The sequence below is a fragment of the Cyprinodon variegatus genome, unplaced genomic scaffold (assembly GCF_000732505.1).
Source record: "Cyprinodon variegatus isolate N-32 unplaced genomic scaffold, C_variegatus-1.0 Scaffold835, whole genome shotgun sequence".
In the NCBI taxonomy this organism is placed as follows: Eukaryota; Metazoa; Chordata; class Actinopteri; order Cyprinodontiformes; family Cyprinodontidae; genus Cyprinodon; species Cyprinodon variegatus.
In genome coordinates, this window is record NW_015151288.1 from 87,578 (window position 1) to 105,051 (window position 17,474).

Consider the following 17,474-nt stretch of genomic DNA (forward strand, 5'->3'; position numbering starts at 1 on the left):
TCGTGAGATTTGTGATCAGACGATACATGGATGTGAAGCCGATCTAATCCACCTCTGCAAAACTTCAGGTTAGCCGTGGTCAGCGCTCTAAACGTTCTGAAAGCGTTAGCTTGTGTAGTTAAAGCAAGTTTTTATTGCTTCACAGGTATTTTTCTTCATTTTAAAAAAAATAAAATCAGATTGAAACATTCATTTTGTATCATGATCTAATAAATTCTGGTATAAAGAACCTCGGGTCAAAATCAGGCATGTCAGGATTTTTAAAAATCAGTTATTGACCATAAAGCTTTAATTGGGGCTCCTTTAAAAGTGTGATCCTCTCGATATCACTAAAGCTAAAAGAACAAGTTTGTTTTCAAATCACTGTTGAAATAAAGCTGTGAAGGAAAAAAAGAGAGAATAATTAATGGTTACTGTGCCTGCTCATATAATCAGTACTATGTCTTCAGTAGAGGGACCATTACCACTAATCTCTGTTACTCTGATAAAGGCCTGAAAACATTATCCCATATAATGTGTTTCACTTAATGAATTGAAATTTTAAAATGCATTTTCTATATTATTATTACACCTAAAATTTTAACTACAATTTTTTTCTGAACAAAAACGACTTTAATTTTTCACTATTTCAAATATTCAGCCATATAAAGTGGAAGTAAAGGGTTTCATCACTGAACTAAGGAAATATATTCCCCTTAAATCCTTTTTAACTTCCACCTGCTGAATGTTATACAGCATCTGCACCCTAAATGCACCAGGGAGCGTTATCACAGATCCTTCCTCCCAGCTGAAAGGCTCTAGAACCACTGTTCCAAATAACCTCAATAAGTTGTTACATTCTTGCTGATTTTGCACAGTTTCTTAGTCAGTTAAATAACATGCTGCTGTCATTTTGCACATCTCTTATGTTGCTATTTTCAAATATCCATTACTGCAAAAATGTCCATAGCTTCATATTGGTTAATTTATTCTCCAGGTGCATGGTATTTATATTGTTAAAACACTTTACAGTACAGTATTTTGCAATATTATGTTATTCTTATACATTATTCTAAGGTGTGACCATTTTTCTATAATCTTTTTGCTGCTGGAAACACCAGAATTCCCCCACTGTGGAACAATAAATGGATTTTCTATTGTATCTTAAGGACATTTTATGTGAACATTTCTTATCTGCTCATTGAAAAGCATCAATAATCGGGTCTTTCACAGCCTGTCCCTCAGTAAACTGAAGGAGTGCATCGCTGTCAGAGACCGCCTGCTGAGCCGGAAACTGGAGGAGCACAAGGTAACACCCACAAACTATTCAANGCACCCTAAATGCAGCAGGGAGCGTTATCACAGATCCTTCCTCCCAGCAGCTGAAAGCTTTATAACCACCACTGTTCCCAACAACCTCAATAAGTTGATACATTCTTGCTGATTTTGCACAGTTTCTATCTTAGTCAGTTAAATAACATGCTGCTGTCATTCTGCACATTTCTGATATTGCTGCTATTTTCAAATATCCATTACTGTGAAAATGTTCATCCTGGAATATTGGTTATTTATTCTCCAGGTGCATGGTATTTATATTTTTAAAACAAGTTACAGTACAGTATTTTGCAATATTATGTTATTCTTATACATTATTCTAAGGTGTGACGATTTTTCTATAATCTTTTTGCTGCTGGAAACACCAGAATTTCCACATTGTGGGAGAATAAATAGATTTTCTATTGTATCTAAAGGACATTTTATGTGAAAATGAAACATTTCTTATCTGCTCATTGAAAAGCATCAATAATCTGGTGTTTCACAGCCTCTGTCTTTCATTCAGTTCTTTCCTAACAGGTCCCTCAGTAAACTGAAGGAGTGCATCGCTGTCAGAGACCGCCTGCTGAGCCGGAAACTGGAGGAGCACAAGGTAACACCCACAAACTATTCAAACAGAAGTTCAGGCATGAACAGTAAGGGAACACCAGCAGAGACCAACAGCTCCCCCTGCAGGCTGCAGCGATCACTACAGCTCTGATAGGCCAGAGGGGGAGACTTGATCAGCTAAGCTTTGTGGAGCATGGGATTTTATTTCATCTCCATCCTCTGTCTGGTGTTTTACAGGCGGCTCTGAGCGATGGAGATCCTCGTGACCTCCTGGAGGCCCTGCTGAAAGGTCAGACAGGAAGTGGGCGGGGTCAGAAGACACAGGGGTCAAAAGAGGAGGGGATAACAGACGACCATGTCCTGATGACAGCGGCAGAGGCTTTTGGAGCAGGTGTGGAGACGACGTCCACCACTCTGCTGTGGATATTGGCCTACCTGCTGCATCATCCTGAGGTCAGAGAGCGGCGATGAAACGCCGTCTAGTTCCAGCCAGAGACGGGGGACCCGGAGCCTCTGGTACCAACATCCCTGGGTTTCCATTGCAGGTCCAGGAGCGAGTGCAGAAGGAGCTGGACGAGAACATCGGCTGTGAGAGAGCGGTGAGCGTGTCGGACCGCGGGCGGCTGCCGTATCTGGACTGCGTCATCAACGAAGGCATGAGGATCCGCCCGGTCAGCCCGGTTCTGATTCCCCACACCGCCATGACCGACAGCAGGTAAGGTCTGTTAGCTCAAAGCGTTGTCAAATAAGGGTTCACAAACTTGTTTTCTCCCGCAGCGTTGGAGGGCACGCCGTGCGCCGTGGGACTCGTGTTCTTGTCAACATGTGGTCGATCCATCACGACCCCCGGCACTGGGACAAACCCGACCTGTTCAACCCAGGTGACTCCTTGGGAAACACTCTTTACAAACAAATCCCACAGAAAACTTCTTCTAAACCTTCCTCCCCTTTAAATGCAGATCGTTTCCTCGACGACCAAGGCCGACGAGCCACGCCCTCGTGTTTCCTGCCATTTGGGGCAGGACCTCGGGTTTGTGTCGGCGAATTGTTGGCCAGGCTGGAGCTTTTCCTCTTCCTGTCGTCTCTGCTCCAGCGAATGAGTTTCAAGCTGCCAGACGGGGGTTCTCCGCCAAACCTGCAGGGGCGTCTCGGTGTGGTCCTGCAGCCGCTGCCTTATAAGGCTGTAGTCATTCCACGCCCAGGATGGGAGGGCGGGGTTAAATAAAAAGGGGAGTGGCTTAAAGTCAACAGAAAAATGTTGCTAGCTCCTAGCTTGACCAAATTTTAACATAAGAATTTTCAAAGAATGCTAATGTAGTTGGATAACTGTCTTATTTTTAACTTTTAATCAGATATTTTAATAAAAATTAACATTTGTAGTTTAGTTTAATATTGCTAGCAAGTCCGCTAACTTTTAGCTATTTTGTTTTACAACTTTCATCAAGGTTCTCAGCCAATCTGAAGAACAGAAAACGCTTCTATATAAATGTTTGAAAAATTGTTCTCATTTAATTAAGATAAGCTTTATTTGTCTCAGAATGCAGACAAATTACTCATTTCACCAGCTGTTGGAAACACAAATTGGGTTTAGATAGCTAAGAAATGGACAATTCAAAAGCTTAATGAGAAGAGGAAGTTATATGAATGTAAATAAATCAGAAATATGAAGTTGAAAAGAGCAATATTATCCCTTGACATGCCAGTAAAAAAGAAAATCAATGTATTATAGATATTTCTGAGAACTCATCAGTTTTATGTTTTAAGTCACAAATTGTGAGACCTAAAGGCCATGAGGAGTTATAATCATTTATCATAAGCAATATATGTCGAATAAATTCCAAGTAAACTGTTATTTATTTCCTCTATAAAGAGAAGAAGGGGCTGAAAGCTGTTACGGGCCATCCTTGGTTCTCAATCTAATAAAAATAAAGATTATTCTACTATCTCTACTGAGTGACTTTATTCCTCTAATGTTTTATTACCATCAATGTAATCAAAGTGGTTCAACATTTAACAGACTTACAAAAGTTTAGATTCAACAGTTTTATTCATTATATTTCCACACTTTTAGAACAGGCTGGTTTAGTTATGTCACACATTCATACATACATACATCCACACCATATATTACTTTTAACAGTACTAACTTGTGTTTGTGTTCATTTGAATATTGCAGGATTTTAATGTTTTATTTTAAAACTTCACTTCTTACCCCCGACACTGAGGACAGGAACCCCGTGAAGACAAGAGAGAAGATTCAATAAGACAGTTAAAATCCTGTAAACGAAGGGAAGGACTTGGACAGTGGGATGAACTGAGTAAATGAATCACAGGTGGAGTTAAGATGTGTAAGAACCTAAAGGGATTAGATCCAAATGCAGGTCTGACTGGCTTCACATTCCAAGGATCTAGAAAGATTTTGCAAAAACTTTTTAGAATTCAAACCTAAGTCATCACACAATCCAATTTATATGTTCTTTTTTAGGTTTCTAATTCAAATGGGGCAATAAAAAAACGTAAATACGACTTATGAGCCAGCTGTAGTAGCATAAAGAACCTATAGGCATTAGTCTACCACCATATAGGGGAGATATTCTAAATATCTTTTGACTTTTATGTAAAAAACAACAAATGAGAACCTTTAGAATGAGAATCCAGTCAATGTTACAATCTCCCTGAAGAGAGGGCTGTAAATGAATAAGATATGTAATTCAGACCTAAACAAAAAGGTTGTTCTTGAAGGTAGGATCACCTGGAATCAGCTTAATGTGTGTCTGATAATCTTTAATCGAACTTCAAAAATGCCTCCATGCTTTCAATCAAAACTAAGGCAACACCAGAGGCTCACTATATACCCCCAAAAGGCGTTATAAAGTAACCCCATGCTTGCAGGAGTCGAAATAGATTAAACTTTTGAGATTTTTCCATAGCTTAATGCTAACAGTTGTTTCCCTCATTTTGAGAAATTATCAGAACTGATTCGTTTTTTATAAAATCCTAATCACTTTAAGCTGATCTCAGGTCTGCACAACTTTTGAGAACCTAAATTACAGACAAACTGCAGACGTTTTTCCCCAAGTCATTCTGCTATAAAGCTCACAGTCACACAGAGCAAGAACAGCTCTAAATAATGCTAAGTAGTAACAGTAGTCAAGTAGAAATGGCACTCGGAAACCAATGAAATATATAACGGTATAAGTTCAGGTAAACAAAAAAAAAACAAAAACACCATCAACCACAACATCAACTACAACATCAACGGCTGGGCGTCACCCTAGAACGTTTAGCCTCTAAGATCTCGATGTTCACACTCCACAGGTGCTGAATTTCAACCTAATGCCTCAGTATGATCAGTCCTTGAGCTTGTAGAAGTCCCAAAACCACCTTTATCAAAGCGAGCATTGAATCCAGTCTTTAATGGCCGCATGTTTCAGGCCGTCTCTGCGGCAGGACTTTGCCTTTATGAATCCAGAGGTTTTATCGCTCTTGCATCATGTACCGGTGGCTCTGTTGAGTTATACATGAAGGTGTTGATCAATGCAGCATGAACACAGGGTATAAAGATCCGTCAACCAGACTCAAGAGTCTCTCTCCATTCAGTAAGGTTGAGGATTTCATGAGCTTACGAGAACCATCCCCTTTCCTTCCAATGCCAGCTCATGTCTCTACTTGTGAAAGAAAAAGTTTGAACATTTCCTCTACTGGAAATGCTTAGTCAATTGGCTGAAATCACTGTGCTCTTTTTGCCTGCCAAGGTATGTTTCTACATCATGGGACATTTGTGAAACTTGGCAGCAAGCGTATGGCGATACCCACCCTTTATACCAGACTTGCAAAAGATCTTAGCTTTTGTTTGTATAGTTGGTGAAGTCAACGAACTTGCACCTAAAGGTAAACTTCTGTTCCTTCAGGAACTGCTAGAAATAAGCACCAGCCCCGCACACCCTTGTAAAACTTAAGGGTATTACAGATTGATGTGTCATCTCTTTAGTAGAATGAGTTGTATCAACAAACTTCGTGACCATGTGGTGGACTGGGAGTCTGCCCACGGTGTGTCCTGTCAACTGACCGCGGGAGATAAGAGTACCCTTCCCTAAACGGCAACAAGCATAATGGAAAATAAGTTTCTTGGTTGGAAGGATTTCTGAAGGATGAAGGAGTAGGGCTCATCGTAACGCTGTAGCACAACACAACTGCATTGGCTAGAATGGCTTCTATTGTTGACAGAGAGAAAAAACACACACAAACGACAGAGTCTGTGCGAGGGGTAAGCCTCATCTCTAAGTTTTCCACCAAAAGACTCCCCCAGATGATTCTAGAGCCATTTCCAATTCTTATGGGTCTATTTATTCTGTTAAACGGAAGATAATTCCCTTCATGAATTCGTTTTACTGATTTTTAAGGTGAGCTGAAAACAAGGCAGCACATACAAAACAACTACTACCAAGTCTGCTTCATTGCTAAAATATACTCCATCTCTGTGTCACAAAATATGTACACTGACTTATCTATCAAGCTCACAATGTACGAAACGTCAACCTAAAAATAAATCTAACTCTCTGAATAGGATTGCCGTAACTATATCCTTTCAAGGCCTTGAAATGTCTTTGCTTTGTCTGCAATTTGTATTTTTCTTCAAATTCCCTAGAAGTTAAGGACGTAGGAGAGATGTTTGACAATGAAGAGATCCACAAAGTGACGGAGATCGTGGCGTCGACAGCTTATTGTTTGATCTGACCTCACGCTCCGAGAAAGAAACAAAGGCAGGATGATGACACACTCTGTCTCTGCTCTCTTTGGGGCTTTGTTTTGGTCTATAAGCATCCATTGTTTGTTTACATTCATCTAAGAGCTTTTCTCTGCTGAGATGTCGACGCGATACAAGCCAATCTGAGCTGTCCGCCTTGAATTTTCCCCCACTTGGAATAAAAACTGCAAACCAGCCGCCTAATTCCGCTCTCCTGACGGACCCAGCCATCAAACGTCCTCCTCAATCAATGAATCAGTCTTCCCTCTGTCAATCAAGCGCCGTGAATCATCCTCCTACACCGGTCTCTTTTCCTTTCTCAGAGCAAGCCAACTTGTCCCCGGCACACTTCCAAACCGCCGTCATCATCCAAGACGGCATGGAAGATATCTCCGCCTAAATGCTCGACTATTTAAAGACATTCATTTATGAGCAAAAGACAGAAAGCGTCATTGCCTTGAGGGGCACGATTTCAATCAAGATGTTTGCAGTTCTTGTACCATATTTGCGTCACAAGAGATTTTTGAAGTTTCTATGTGCAAATTTATATAGTTTGGCTCAATATTGGAGATGAATATCAGTATGTTAAGAGAATTTAATAAATTCTGTTGATTAGAGTCAATGAAGATTGGGTTAAAGTGAGTTTTATTAGGTGCAGATGTAGAGATCTGTCTGTGCAGAGCTGTCTTGGGGTAAGGAAGTTTGTTCGTTTCACAATAGCTGCTGCTTTTTAGTTTTATAGTCCTGAAATTAAACAGACGCTTCTCAACCTACTGAAACGTGACACTGCAGCCCATAAAACCGCCAGCTTTTCATACCAAATCTTCTACCCAACGCTGGTCCTTTCCTCTCAACATTGACAACCATGGCTGTTTAGAACCATCTCCGATCGTTTGATGGCTGACTCTCCAGGTCAGAAGGAGAAACTGTTTAAACCTGCTGCTTTCTGTCGATTACACTTTCTCCATGACGATGATGACTTTGCCGTTTTCTTCAGGGGTCGAAGAGGTGACAGAGGTGGAGGGGTTGCAGGGTGTGAGTTCGTCCTCTGTGCTCATCTGACTTCTCGCTGGGCAATCCACACTATCATGCATGTCGATGTTCTTTTTTTCTTCTTCCTCGTCTTCTTCTTCGTCTTCCTCCTCCTCCTCCACTCGACATCTGCACACTTCAATACCGGAGTCGCCGGTAAGGCGGCGGTGCCTGTACTGGCTCTCGTCAGCTCCCATGTCATCCTCTTCGTCCTCCTCTTTGTCCCCGTCGCCCTGCTCCTCTTCTCCGTCTTCCCAGCATGCGGGTCCAGGTTCAAAGACGTCCACACACGGGGAGAAGACAGTTTGTTTTGGTGGAGACTGAGTAGCGCGGGGTGACGGGGAGAGGGAGGAGGCATGGCCAGAGGAGGAACCGCCTTTGTCGGGCTGGTGCAGAGCAGTTAGGGGATCAAGTAGTAATGCTGGTGCTGCGTGACAAGGAGGGGATCTGGGTGAGGACGGGGAGACGACTGCATGGGGTGAGTGAGAAGGAGTGAAAGAAGTTTCAGACTCAATAGTAATTGCTGGGCAAGAAGAGGAACAGTTTACAGGAGCTTGACAAGTGAGATCTGGAATTAGGGTTGGTGATCCTGACCCAGAGCCTGTACTACAGCTAGCCTGAATATCTGAAGGCAATGGTGCAAGAAGTTTTGACTCATGCGATCCTGGACTAGGTCCAGAATCATCTGCCGATAAAGTCAAAACAATAGAAGTTGCAACAATGGCAACAGATGCTGACGGGTCTGATCCAGGGCTTGAAGGAGACTGGATCAGACCTGATCTAGGTGAGGGCTCCAAGTGTTGAGTCAAAGGAGATGAAACAGGTGCTGTCATCGTACCTTGGGTAAGATCTAAATGTGTTGGTTTTGGAGGGGTGTTAATGATGGTGTCTGGGATGATAATGCTCGGAAGGTTCGGAGGAGCTAAAGTTGCTTCAGACAGCAGTGGTTCTTGGTCCTTTTTAAGGTTTGTAGGTACTGTAGTTTGGGTAGGGGTTACAGACGCATCAGCTGGCACACTGCTAACATCCTGATCTGGGGTTAGAAGGCTGGCAGAGTCTGCTTTGAAGGCCATAGTTCTATGAACATCTGGAGACGGTGTTGAAGGACTAGAGGGAGCACTGGTTGGATCAAAAGTTCTTGATACATCAAGGGCTTCCAGAGCTTCGACAGGCCCACAGCTTCCAGAGGAGTTAGCTGTTGGGGTAGAAGGCCCTGACTGACTTCCAGTTCTCATGATTTTAATGGATGGGGGTTGGATGGCATCAAGTCTTGGACTGGGGAGTGTACTTGAGCTACCGGTGCTGAAGATCGGAGAACATGGCGGCATCTCTAGCTGTGTGTTCATAGGAGAGGAAGCTGCAACAGCGAGGGCAATCTCAGAGCTAGGTGAAGGCTGAGACGAGGCTGCCCTGGTAACAACTGCCACAGTAACAGTCTGGCCAGGAAATGAAGAGTCCGTGGCCGGGAGTTCCTGAGCTCGGACTTGTTCGGCACCCTCGATGTCAACCGCTACCGTGCCAGCTGCTCCATCGGAGGTAAATCGCGCCCCGTTTGCCTCCAAGCAACTGGCTGCAGCTGCTATGGTCTCCATAGTGACATCAAGGGTGAGGGGCATGGCCTCGCTGGGTGTGGAGGCATGACTTGTGTCAGTCTCATAAGTGATAGGTGCAGAGAGCGAAGAGCTACATGGAGAAGAGGGGCAGCAGGAGTCGCAGGAACAGCTGGAGCTGCAGACAGGAAACAATTTATGACGAAGGGTCTGAAATCAATCTGCGATGAGTACTAGAACGGCATCATCAAAGTTCGGTTCGTTAGATCAGCAGAAGTTTTACATCTACCAGTTATAAAGGGTCTCAAACCTGTTAGAGCTGAAGGAGGAGGGTCCATCACTGAGCGGTCGGTGCAGCAACGGACCGTGCTGCGTAAGCAGATGTGGGTCGGCAGCACGAGGGGGCTGCGGATATCGTGGAGTCGTAAAAACAGAGCTGTAGGGAGGAGGGGGTGTGGAGGGCTGAGCCGCAACCTCCTCGTAGGAGGGTAACTTTAGAGATGCCAGGAAACCTACAGAGAGAACGAGAGAAAGAAGAACAGAGAGAAACTTGTTTTTTAAATTGTGTCAACATCAACAAACCGAAACGATCAAATGCAAACTTAAATGGATAAAAAGCCAAGAGACACACAAAAATGTATCATTTAGATAAAGACAGACACAATCATTTTTCAGAGAGTTTGTTTCATGTCTGAGGAATGGGATCCTGCCTGCTCTACTTAGTTTAGCTCCAGGAACATGAAAGGAACATCATGAAAGGAGTGGTCTACTAGGTTCATAAGTGACTAAAATCCGATTTATTTAGTCGCAAACTTTCTACTTTAGACATACACTTTATAAAGATATAAAATTGAATTCAGAATGTTTCTGCATGTTTTGTTTTCTCATAAAGTTATAATTTTCTTGTAATTTTTGTAACCAAAAACATTCCCTTGTCTTTTTTTACATTAAACTGACATCTCACCTATTCACTTAATGATTTGTTGACAAGTTCCTTTGTGAGTCAACTGGATGATAGCCAAGTAGTAATAAAGATGTTTGCCCTACCCTATTGAAACCGCGCTGAGATCGGTCTGAGTGCGGGAACCGAGATAACTGTTGAGTGTACATGGCATGCCAAACTGAACTGGACCGTACCAGACACAACTGAACCGCGCTAAACTGGTACTAGTTCAACAGTAGGGCTCGGCATGTTCAGTTCGGGCTCGGTTCTCACATAACAAAGAGCGTATGAGCAGGACCGCTTCATCTCCTTACAGCCTGCCTCCATAATCATGAAACTTCAGACATTCGTAAAAATACTTGCTTCCCTACCGTGACACACGATTTCCAGTGATGATTCTGCTTACCAGTGTGATTAACCTCAACGTCTTTCATTGTTTCCTGCTTCTGTAAGCCCTTATTAGCCCTTGTTGTATCCACATTCCTAAAGCAGACTGTCAAGTAAATTCACCACAGGCTGCCTTCTTCGCCTAACTCTCAGCAAAGTTCTTGAATGTTACAGGCAGCGCCATGTTGATTTGATTGTTTCCCTCTAGAGAGCAGTAGTACCGTAGATCGCCACTAGGAGGCGAGGAACCATGCTAGCATGGTGTGCACATGGTTGTACGGAACTAAGCTTGGCATGGATCAGTAGTGTAAATGGGGCTTAAGTCATCAGCATAGAAATGACGTTTTGGTAGATATAGTAAGTCCATAATTAGTTTCATAATGTGAGCCAGGAAAATTATATTGATGTTGTGGAAAAATTAAGCCATAAGGAACACACATTTGATCTTTTTTCATTCAGATTTGTTATCCTCAAGGGATACAAAGTAGGAACAGATGGTTAAATATGATCTGAGCCAGTTTGGCAAAGTAGCAGATGATCTGAGCCACTCTTCAAATCTGTCAATCAGGAAGTTACGATGAGCTGAATCTAAACATAGAACCAAGATTTAGTTAAATTAAGACAGAAGCAGTTTATGCATTGCTGTTGAGATATTTTTAGAAGTGAGAAGATATGAGATAAGAAAGGCGTAACAAAGAAATAGTCAAGTTACAAAATCAATCTCCAGTTAGCAGGAGATAAATAAAAAAAATCAACAAATGTCTGTGAGCTGTGAACACCTGTTCTACCATTTATTTCCAAATCATCGCCACCACAATGTTTGACATCAAACGGTCTCTATTGGATTTAGTTCTGTGGATTGTTCTAGCAACTGTGACCTTTATGTTTTCATTCATGAGCCAAAATCTTTTGGCTTACAGGTTAGTTTGGTTCATTTTCTTTTTTTATATATTTAAAGAACTCATGTAGTACTTATCTAAACTTAACCATGGTCCATGTGTTAGAAATGGCTGACAACACGGTTTCAAAATACATCACTAGTGCTGCACTGATACTGATACCAGTATCGGGCAGGGCCCCGATCCAGCACTAAAATGGTGGTATCGGTATCGGCGAGTACCAACAAATAGGGCACCGCTACCATTTTGAGAGCCAAAAGTTTCTTCAACTATTGTCACCCATTCCAGGTTGGCAATAAAAGGTTCTACTGGATTCACTTTTCATTAGTCTTTTTCCTGCTTCACAAAGGTAGGCAGGAGCTTGACAAATTATTTTACATCCAAGTAGTATGAGGTTCTTCATATATACACAAACACACTGATTTTAAACAGATGGTATCGGTATCAGATGGTATCGGTATCAGATGGTATCGGTATCAGCGCAACACTAATCATCACATCCACGAGTCAATTTGAAGGTTGACTAACTAACTGTCTAAGTCTCTGGACCCAAAAAAAATAATAATTTCAAGTACCTGGCCGTCAAAACTATAAGTCCTTTTTATTCAGGTAAGATCAGCCAGTTCTTTGGTCAAGTGTAATTCTTTCCAAACACGTCCAGGTTTTTGAACAGTGGGACCTTTCTTGGCTCCTCATTGGCCTCTTCTAATTGCTCACAGGTACCAGTTGACCTTCGATCATTCTGCAGCTAATCATTAGGCAAGTTTTTGCAGAGACCCGTTAAATAAACAATTCACATAAGTAAAGGCATGTACATTAAAACTTCATGGTCTATCGGCGTTCTATAACACTAACACGCCTACATGTCAACTATCTAAAGAGTAAAGATGTATAAGAGGGACTTATTTGGTCGAAGGATTTGGATGACTTATTTTTTTTACAAATTCAACTTATTTTGTTGTGTATCAATGACCTTTAACCCGTGCCGAGACCGGTCCGAGCTCAGTAACTGAGATAACTTATCGTGTGTAAATGGAAAGCAAACTGAACTGAACCGAGCTAGACACAACTGGACCACGATAACTGCAGACCAGTTCCAGAGGTGGGCTCGGCTCGGTTCTCTGATAACAAGAGCGCATGAGGAGAACACGTCATCTCCGTCTGGCTGCACATCGCCATTCACAGTCCATTCCAGTAGTTGGCGGTAATGCCCCTCCGGAAGTTGCCAACCAACACAAAACAGAAGAACAACTATAGACAACTATAAACATCCACGAAAGGTTGCCGTCTTCGCCTGACCCTCCGCAAACATCGAAGTACAGCAATAATAATCAAGCATAACTTTCTGAATGTGACGGGCGCCGCCATTTTGATTTGTTTGATTCCCTCCTCCTTCGTCTTCTTATTCTTGTGTTTTATGGCGGTTGGCAACAACTTTTGGTCCATTACTGCCACCAACTGCTTGATTCCGAGCTCGGCCTGGTTAACTGATCCGAGCTCGGACCGGTCTCGGCATGGATCGGTTTTTCAAGGGTAGTGTAAATGGGGTATTTATTACCTCTAGAACAATCACTTGGTGCAGTTTTTAAGCTCTAAGGCTCTGTGAGACGCACCTGAAAGGATGAAGAGTTTCCTGTCTGGAAAATAAACCTTGAAACCTCTGAGCCGTAAATTTCCACAGAGTCGTCAGAGAAGCAGATGAGAAAAGCTTCACATCGCTTGACAGCTGAGCGTCAGCAGCAAACAAAAGCGCCAAACAAACGAGGAAGTTTGCTGTGAATGTGTTGAATGGCCACAGAGATCCTTCATTGGCTGGAAACCTAAACACTGTTTCCACTTAGAGAGCTTTTCTGCTCAAAGGATGGCAAAGAGCTGTGGGCTTTTCAAAACAGCATGAATCACGTCTGCCTTTCGAGAATAAAACAGTGCAGAACAGACACAACGTTACAGTGAAATTATTACAAAAAAAGAGCCTTGAGAAAAGATTCACTTTCCTTTCACTTTTCCACAAGTTTTAACCAGGATCTTCAATGAGTTTCACTGGGATTTATCGTGAAACACAGACAAAATAGTGCAGCTTGAAGACAATCTTAGCAGACCGCGGACCGGATCCGGACCCACCTGCTGACTAATCCGGACCCAACCTGATTTAAAACATTTATAAATTACTGCATTTTGTATGAAGATGGTGTCTAACTTCACTTGCGCCGCTTCTCCTACTAATACTGTAAAGCCCTATGGAGCGTCTGGGACCAGGCTGTACGTGATCCAAACAGCAGGCAAACCTGTGGCAAGTTCTAAGGGATTGAAAACTTTCATAAAGTTGAACATATCTGCTTTAGGTCAGAGCAGTAAAGGAGGAGCCTCCTGATGAGGTCAGACTCACTGAGGTCCAGCATGGAGGAGGGGAAGGAGTTGGCTCCGTGGTAGGCCAGCAGGCTGATCTCTCTCTGCCGCTGCTGCTGCTGGACGCGGAGTTTGGCTCGGCGGTGTCGGTAGGCGCAGCAGCAGCTGAAGAGGATGAGGACGGTCCACAGCAGCCAGAACCCTGAAACCACACAGAGAAACCAACATTTAGTCCATATTGAACACCTCTGGGTTTATAACCAAGAAGGAATAACAGCAGCAGAGCAAAAGGATATTTTTTGTTTCCTTTTTAGCTAAATCAATTGCTTATATCCTCATAATTGATGCCTTTGGTTCAGATTTAGATTGAATTAGGAGAAAATAACACCCAGAACTGTAAAATAAATTAATCCTTTATTCAGCCACAAATATCTATATCTGGATTTTTCTGGATAGGGAAAAAAAAACAGTTGTGATAAATGTTGATGAACCTCCTCATTGTTTATTTCTCCACAGTAATCCTGATGAAATGATGCAGCTCATTCAATGGAGGATAAGCAGGTTCAGTGGACATGTCTCCTTCCTGATCAGATTCTCCTGCTCATGCTGTGACCTAATATTGACCTCTGACCTCTGAGGCTGCGGCTGTAGCAGGATGGGGCATGAAACAGTTGTAAACTGTTGTAAAAATTCACGAAAATCCTTCAAAATACCTTTAACTCTTTTTTAAATAGCAGAAAGAGAAGCGCTTCTCTCTCTGCTTGCAGGTTTTGGCTGCAGAGCTGCGTTTGACTCCCTGCCAGCGCTTTGGGGAGGTAGAGGCTCGCTCCCCCTCTCCTCACTAAAGAAGGCCGTTAAACTGTGAGCAAGAGGGGACTGACGAGTCACGAAGCTGGAAACTGTGCGTTAAACTGCCTCTTCTCCATCTTCCCTTTCTTCCTTCCCATCAGGGGTTTTTGTCTGCTCAGCAGACGGTGGTTTGGATTTGTCCTAACAGCTTTATAACTTTGTTCCCCACAGGGGGGATTGACACTGGTCACGATCGGACCAATGAGGACGTACGATACGCAGGCGGAGCCCATGGGAGATGGAGAGTCAGAGTCCCATTTAGATTTGCTTTTTATTTCAGGAAATAGAATCCAATCTGTCAAAGATGCCCCCCCCCCATAGCTGAGATTCCCCCACAGTAGTCGGAATAGTGGGTTTTAATGCCAAACGCAGCTTCTCAGGCTCCTCCTACAGTTTAAAAACAGGACTTTCAGTGTTTAACTCCTGTCAGACTGATTTGGAGATTTTGGTCTCTTATCCAGTGTATTACGCTGTTCGTAGTCCATTGGATCAATGTACTTGTCTTTAAGGGAGCGTTTTAATCAGACTGAAGAACAAACTTCATTTAGAGACTAACAGCTGGTTTGGTTTGAATCGTTCTCATGCTGCAGAATCAGCTGAGCTTAAAGTTTCTGATGGAGGATCCTCTCGTTCTGGGAAAGACCAGAATTCCTGCTTCCACCAATCGCTGCATATCATGGATTCAGCAGAGCTGCCCCACATCACCACCCTACCGCCACCATGTCTGACTGTAGGATGTTCTTTGTTGGTTTCATGTCAGGTGAAGCAGGACAAACACCTGCCAAGAAACGCCGCTTTGTCTAATTTTATTAAAAAAACAAAAATCCCTGAAAAGTTTAAAACCTTAAAGAACCGTCTCATATTCAGCACACATTTCTTTGTGTTCTTTTGGACCAGCAGCGGTTCTGGTCTTTGGACTCTTCCATAGAAGCCTAATATTCCCAGCCTGTCTTTCTTATTATAGAGTCATGACCTTTGACCTTCTCTGAGCCAAGCGAGGCCTGCCATGACCCAGACATTGTTCTGGGAGCTCCTAGATGATAAAGTTATTTGGAATATTTTCCATAGGTATCTGATAGGGCTGTAACTAACTATTATTTTGCAAATTGATTTTTAAAAAATTTTTTTTATTAATAATAAAATAGAAAAAGGTCACTTAAAGATCTTTAGGTAAATTAAACCAGATGAAACTCAAACTTTTCCACTTGTAGAGTTCTGCATAGAGCATATTAAGAATAGTTTCTATCTTAAATGCACAATTTTTACATATTTTCTTTACAATCTTAGTATATTACTGCTCTAATTGGGTCGCTCTGCCGGCTAAAGGCATGTTTTAGTCTCTATGCTCCAGTTAGCAATTAATCGATTACTAAATTAATTGACGATTATTTCAGTAATCGATTAGTCACGATTATTTAGCCCTAATAGATAATCAGGTCCTCCATTCATGTATAATAATCCTTCCTGTTGTTCTGTGCAGCTCTACAGCCTCAGAAATGGTTGATTAACCCTTTCTACACTGATAGAACCATAAGATCAATGCATAATGAGTTGCTTCAGTCTACTTCATGTTGTCAGACAGGTCCTATTTAAGGCCGAGACGTAATCAAACCAGATGAGGTGCGATTTAACCCCAATAATCTCTAGTTTTATTGAGTTAATTTATGATTTCAGGGGCTAATACTATTATTTTTTTAATGTTCTGAATGGTCTGATTTATTCCTTAAGAAATAATATCTTCATTTATGAAACCGTATTTTATTGATTACAAAAAATATGCAAAACACTTTTAAACAAAAAATTTCATAAAAACTATGTCAAAATGAAGTAAATGTTTAATAAAAAAAAAGATCTTTAAGCTAACTGTTTTCTTAAACTCAAGCTAGCGCGTAAATTGAGGCGTTAACTTACACCAGAGTTCGTAGTAGTAGGTGCAGCAGCCGGTCTCTCCGCAGCAGTGTCCCGTCTCACACAGGTACCCTCCGTTAGCGTTAGCTCCGGGGCAGTACCGCGGTCTCCCCAGCAGGGGCAGGCTACCACCGGAGTGGTACTCCATCGCACCCCCGCTGATCCCCTCCGTTACGCCAGAGCCGCCGCTTCCCGCCTTCCTCGAGCCGCTAACTGTCCGTTAGCCGCTGAAAAGTCGACGCTAGTCGCAGTCCACCTACATTTTAACGCAGTTTGGTTTCCAACTGAACTTCCTCTCTGAAGTAAAAAAAAAAAAAAGTTTGTTTTTAAACCTTTAGATGAAAAAAAGTCCCACAGGAATTACTGATCTACATCTTCAGCTGAAACAGTCGGCGAGTTGAAGCCGCAGTACGGAGCAGCTAGCCGGGCAGCGTCCAGGTCATGTTTTAAACGCACACAGAGAGGTTTCTGCAGCTAAGCGCTGCGAGCTGTGCTGCAGCAGCAGGAGCAGAGGAGCGGCTGGTGGGGCGAGACGAGACCACGGCCAAGAGGACGTCCTGGGCTGCAGAGAGAGAGAGAGAGAGGAAACAATGCTTTATTGATAAACAACAACAGAGCGTGACACACAGCCACTACTACAGGCCTGTTTGATATGCAGCGCTGCACCGACTTAACCTCAAGAGACACAATGCTGCCACTCTGTCCCACACTCTCACATTCCTACAGAGAGCAGCTTGGAAATCAAACAGCAATGCAGCTCAATCAGAATCAGAAATACTTTAATAATCCCAGAGGAATTTACTTTTGTTACACGCTCCAGTTACAGTTTTATATGATAATCATCATCAATCAGATGGGAAAACTTTGGAATCTCCATTTCTACAAGTTTAGTAATAACTTCACTTATATTTGTTAGAAACGCACTACAAATAAAACAACTAATATTTCAT

At 42.5% G+C, this 17,474-nt stretch overlaps 2 protein-coding genes across 2 annotated transcripts in view; one reads left to right on the top strand and one right to left on the bottom strand.

Moving 5' to 3' along the window:
- LOC107099069 (steroid 17-alpha-hydroxylase/17,20 lyase-like) overlaps positions 1–3,765 on the top strand; it is an 11,571-nt gene extending 7,806 nt beyond the window's left edge. The window contains exons 5-9 of the mRNA XM_015397038.1: positions 1,820–1,906; positions 2,101–2,316; positions 2,409–2,578; positions 2,641–2,744; positions 2,823–3,765. Of these exons, the coding sequence (XP_015252524.1) occupies positions 1,820–1,906; positions 2,101–2,316; positions 2,409–2,578; positions 2,641–2,744; positions 2,823–3,088 (843 nt within the window). The 3' untranslated portion in view covers positions 3,089–3,765. The remainder of the gene's footprint in view (positions 1–1,819; positions 1,907–2,100; positions 2,317–2,408; positions 2,579–2,640; positions 2,745–2,822) is intronic.
- Positions 3,766–3,897: 132 nt separating this feature from the next.
- Positions 3,898–17,474, bottom strand: part of LOC107099072 (flocculation protein FLO11-like) — a 19,816-nt gene continuing 6,239 nt past the window's right edge. Inside the window, exons 2-5 of the mRNA XM_015397041.1 lie at positions 16,528–17,086; positions 13,808–13,969; positions 9,503–9,704; positions 3,898–9,370 (exon numbers count right to left, since the gene is read on the bottom strand). Of these exons, the coding sequence (XP_015252527.1) occupies positions 7,564–9,370; positions 9,503–9,704; positions 13,808–13,969; positions 16,528–16,672 (2,316 nt within the window). The 5' untranslated portion in view covers positions 16,673–17,086 and the 3' untranslated portion in view covers positions 3,898–7,563. The remainder of the gene's footprint in view (positions 9,371–9,502; positions 9,705–13,807; positions 13,970–16,527; positions 17,087–17,474) is intronic.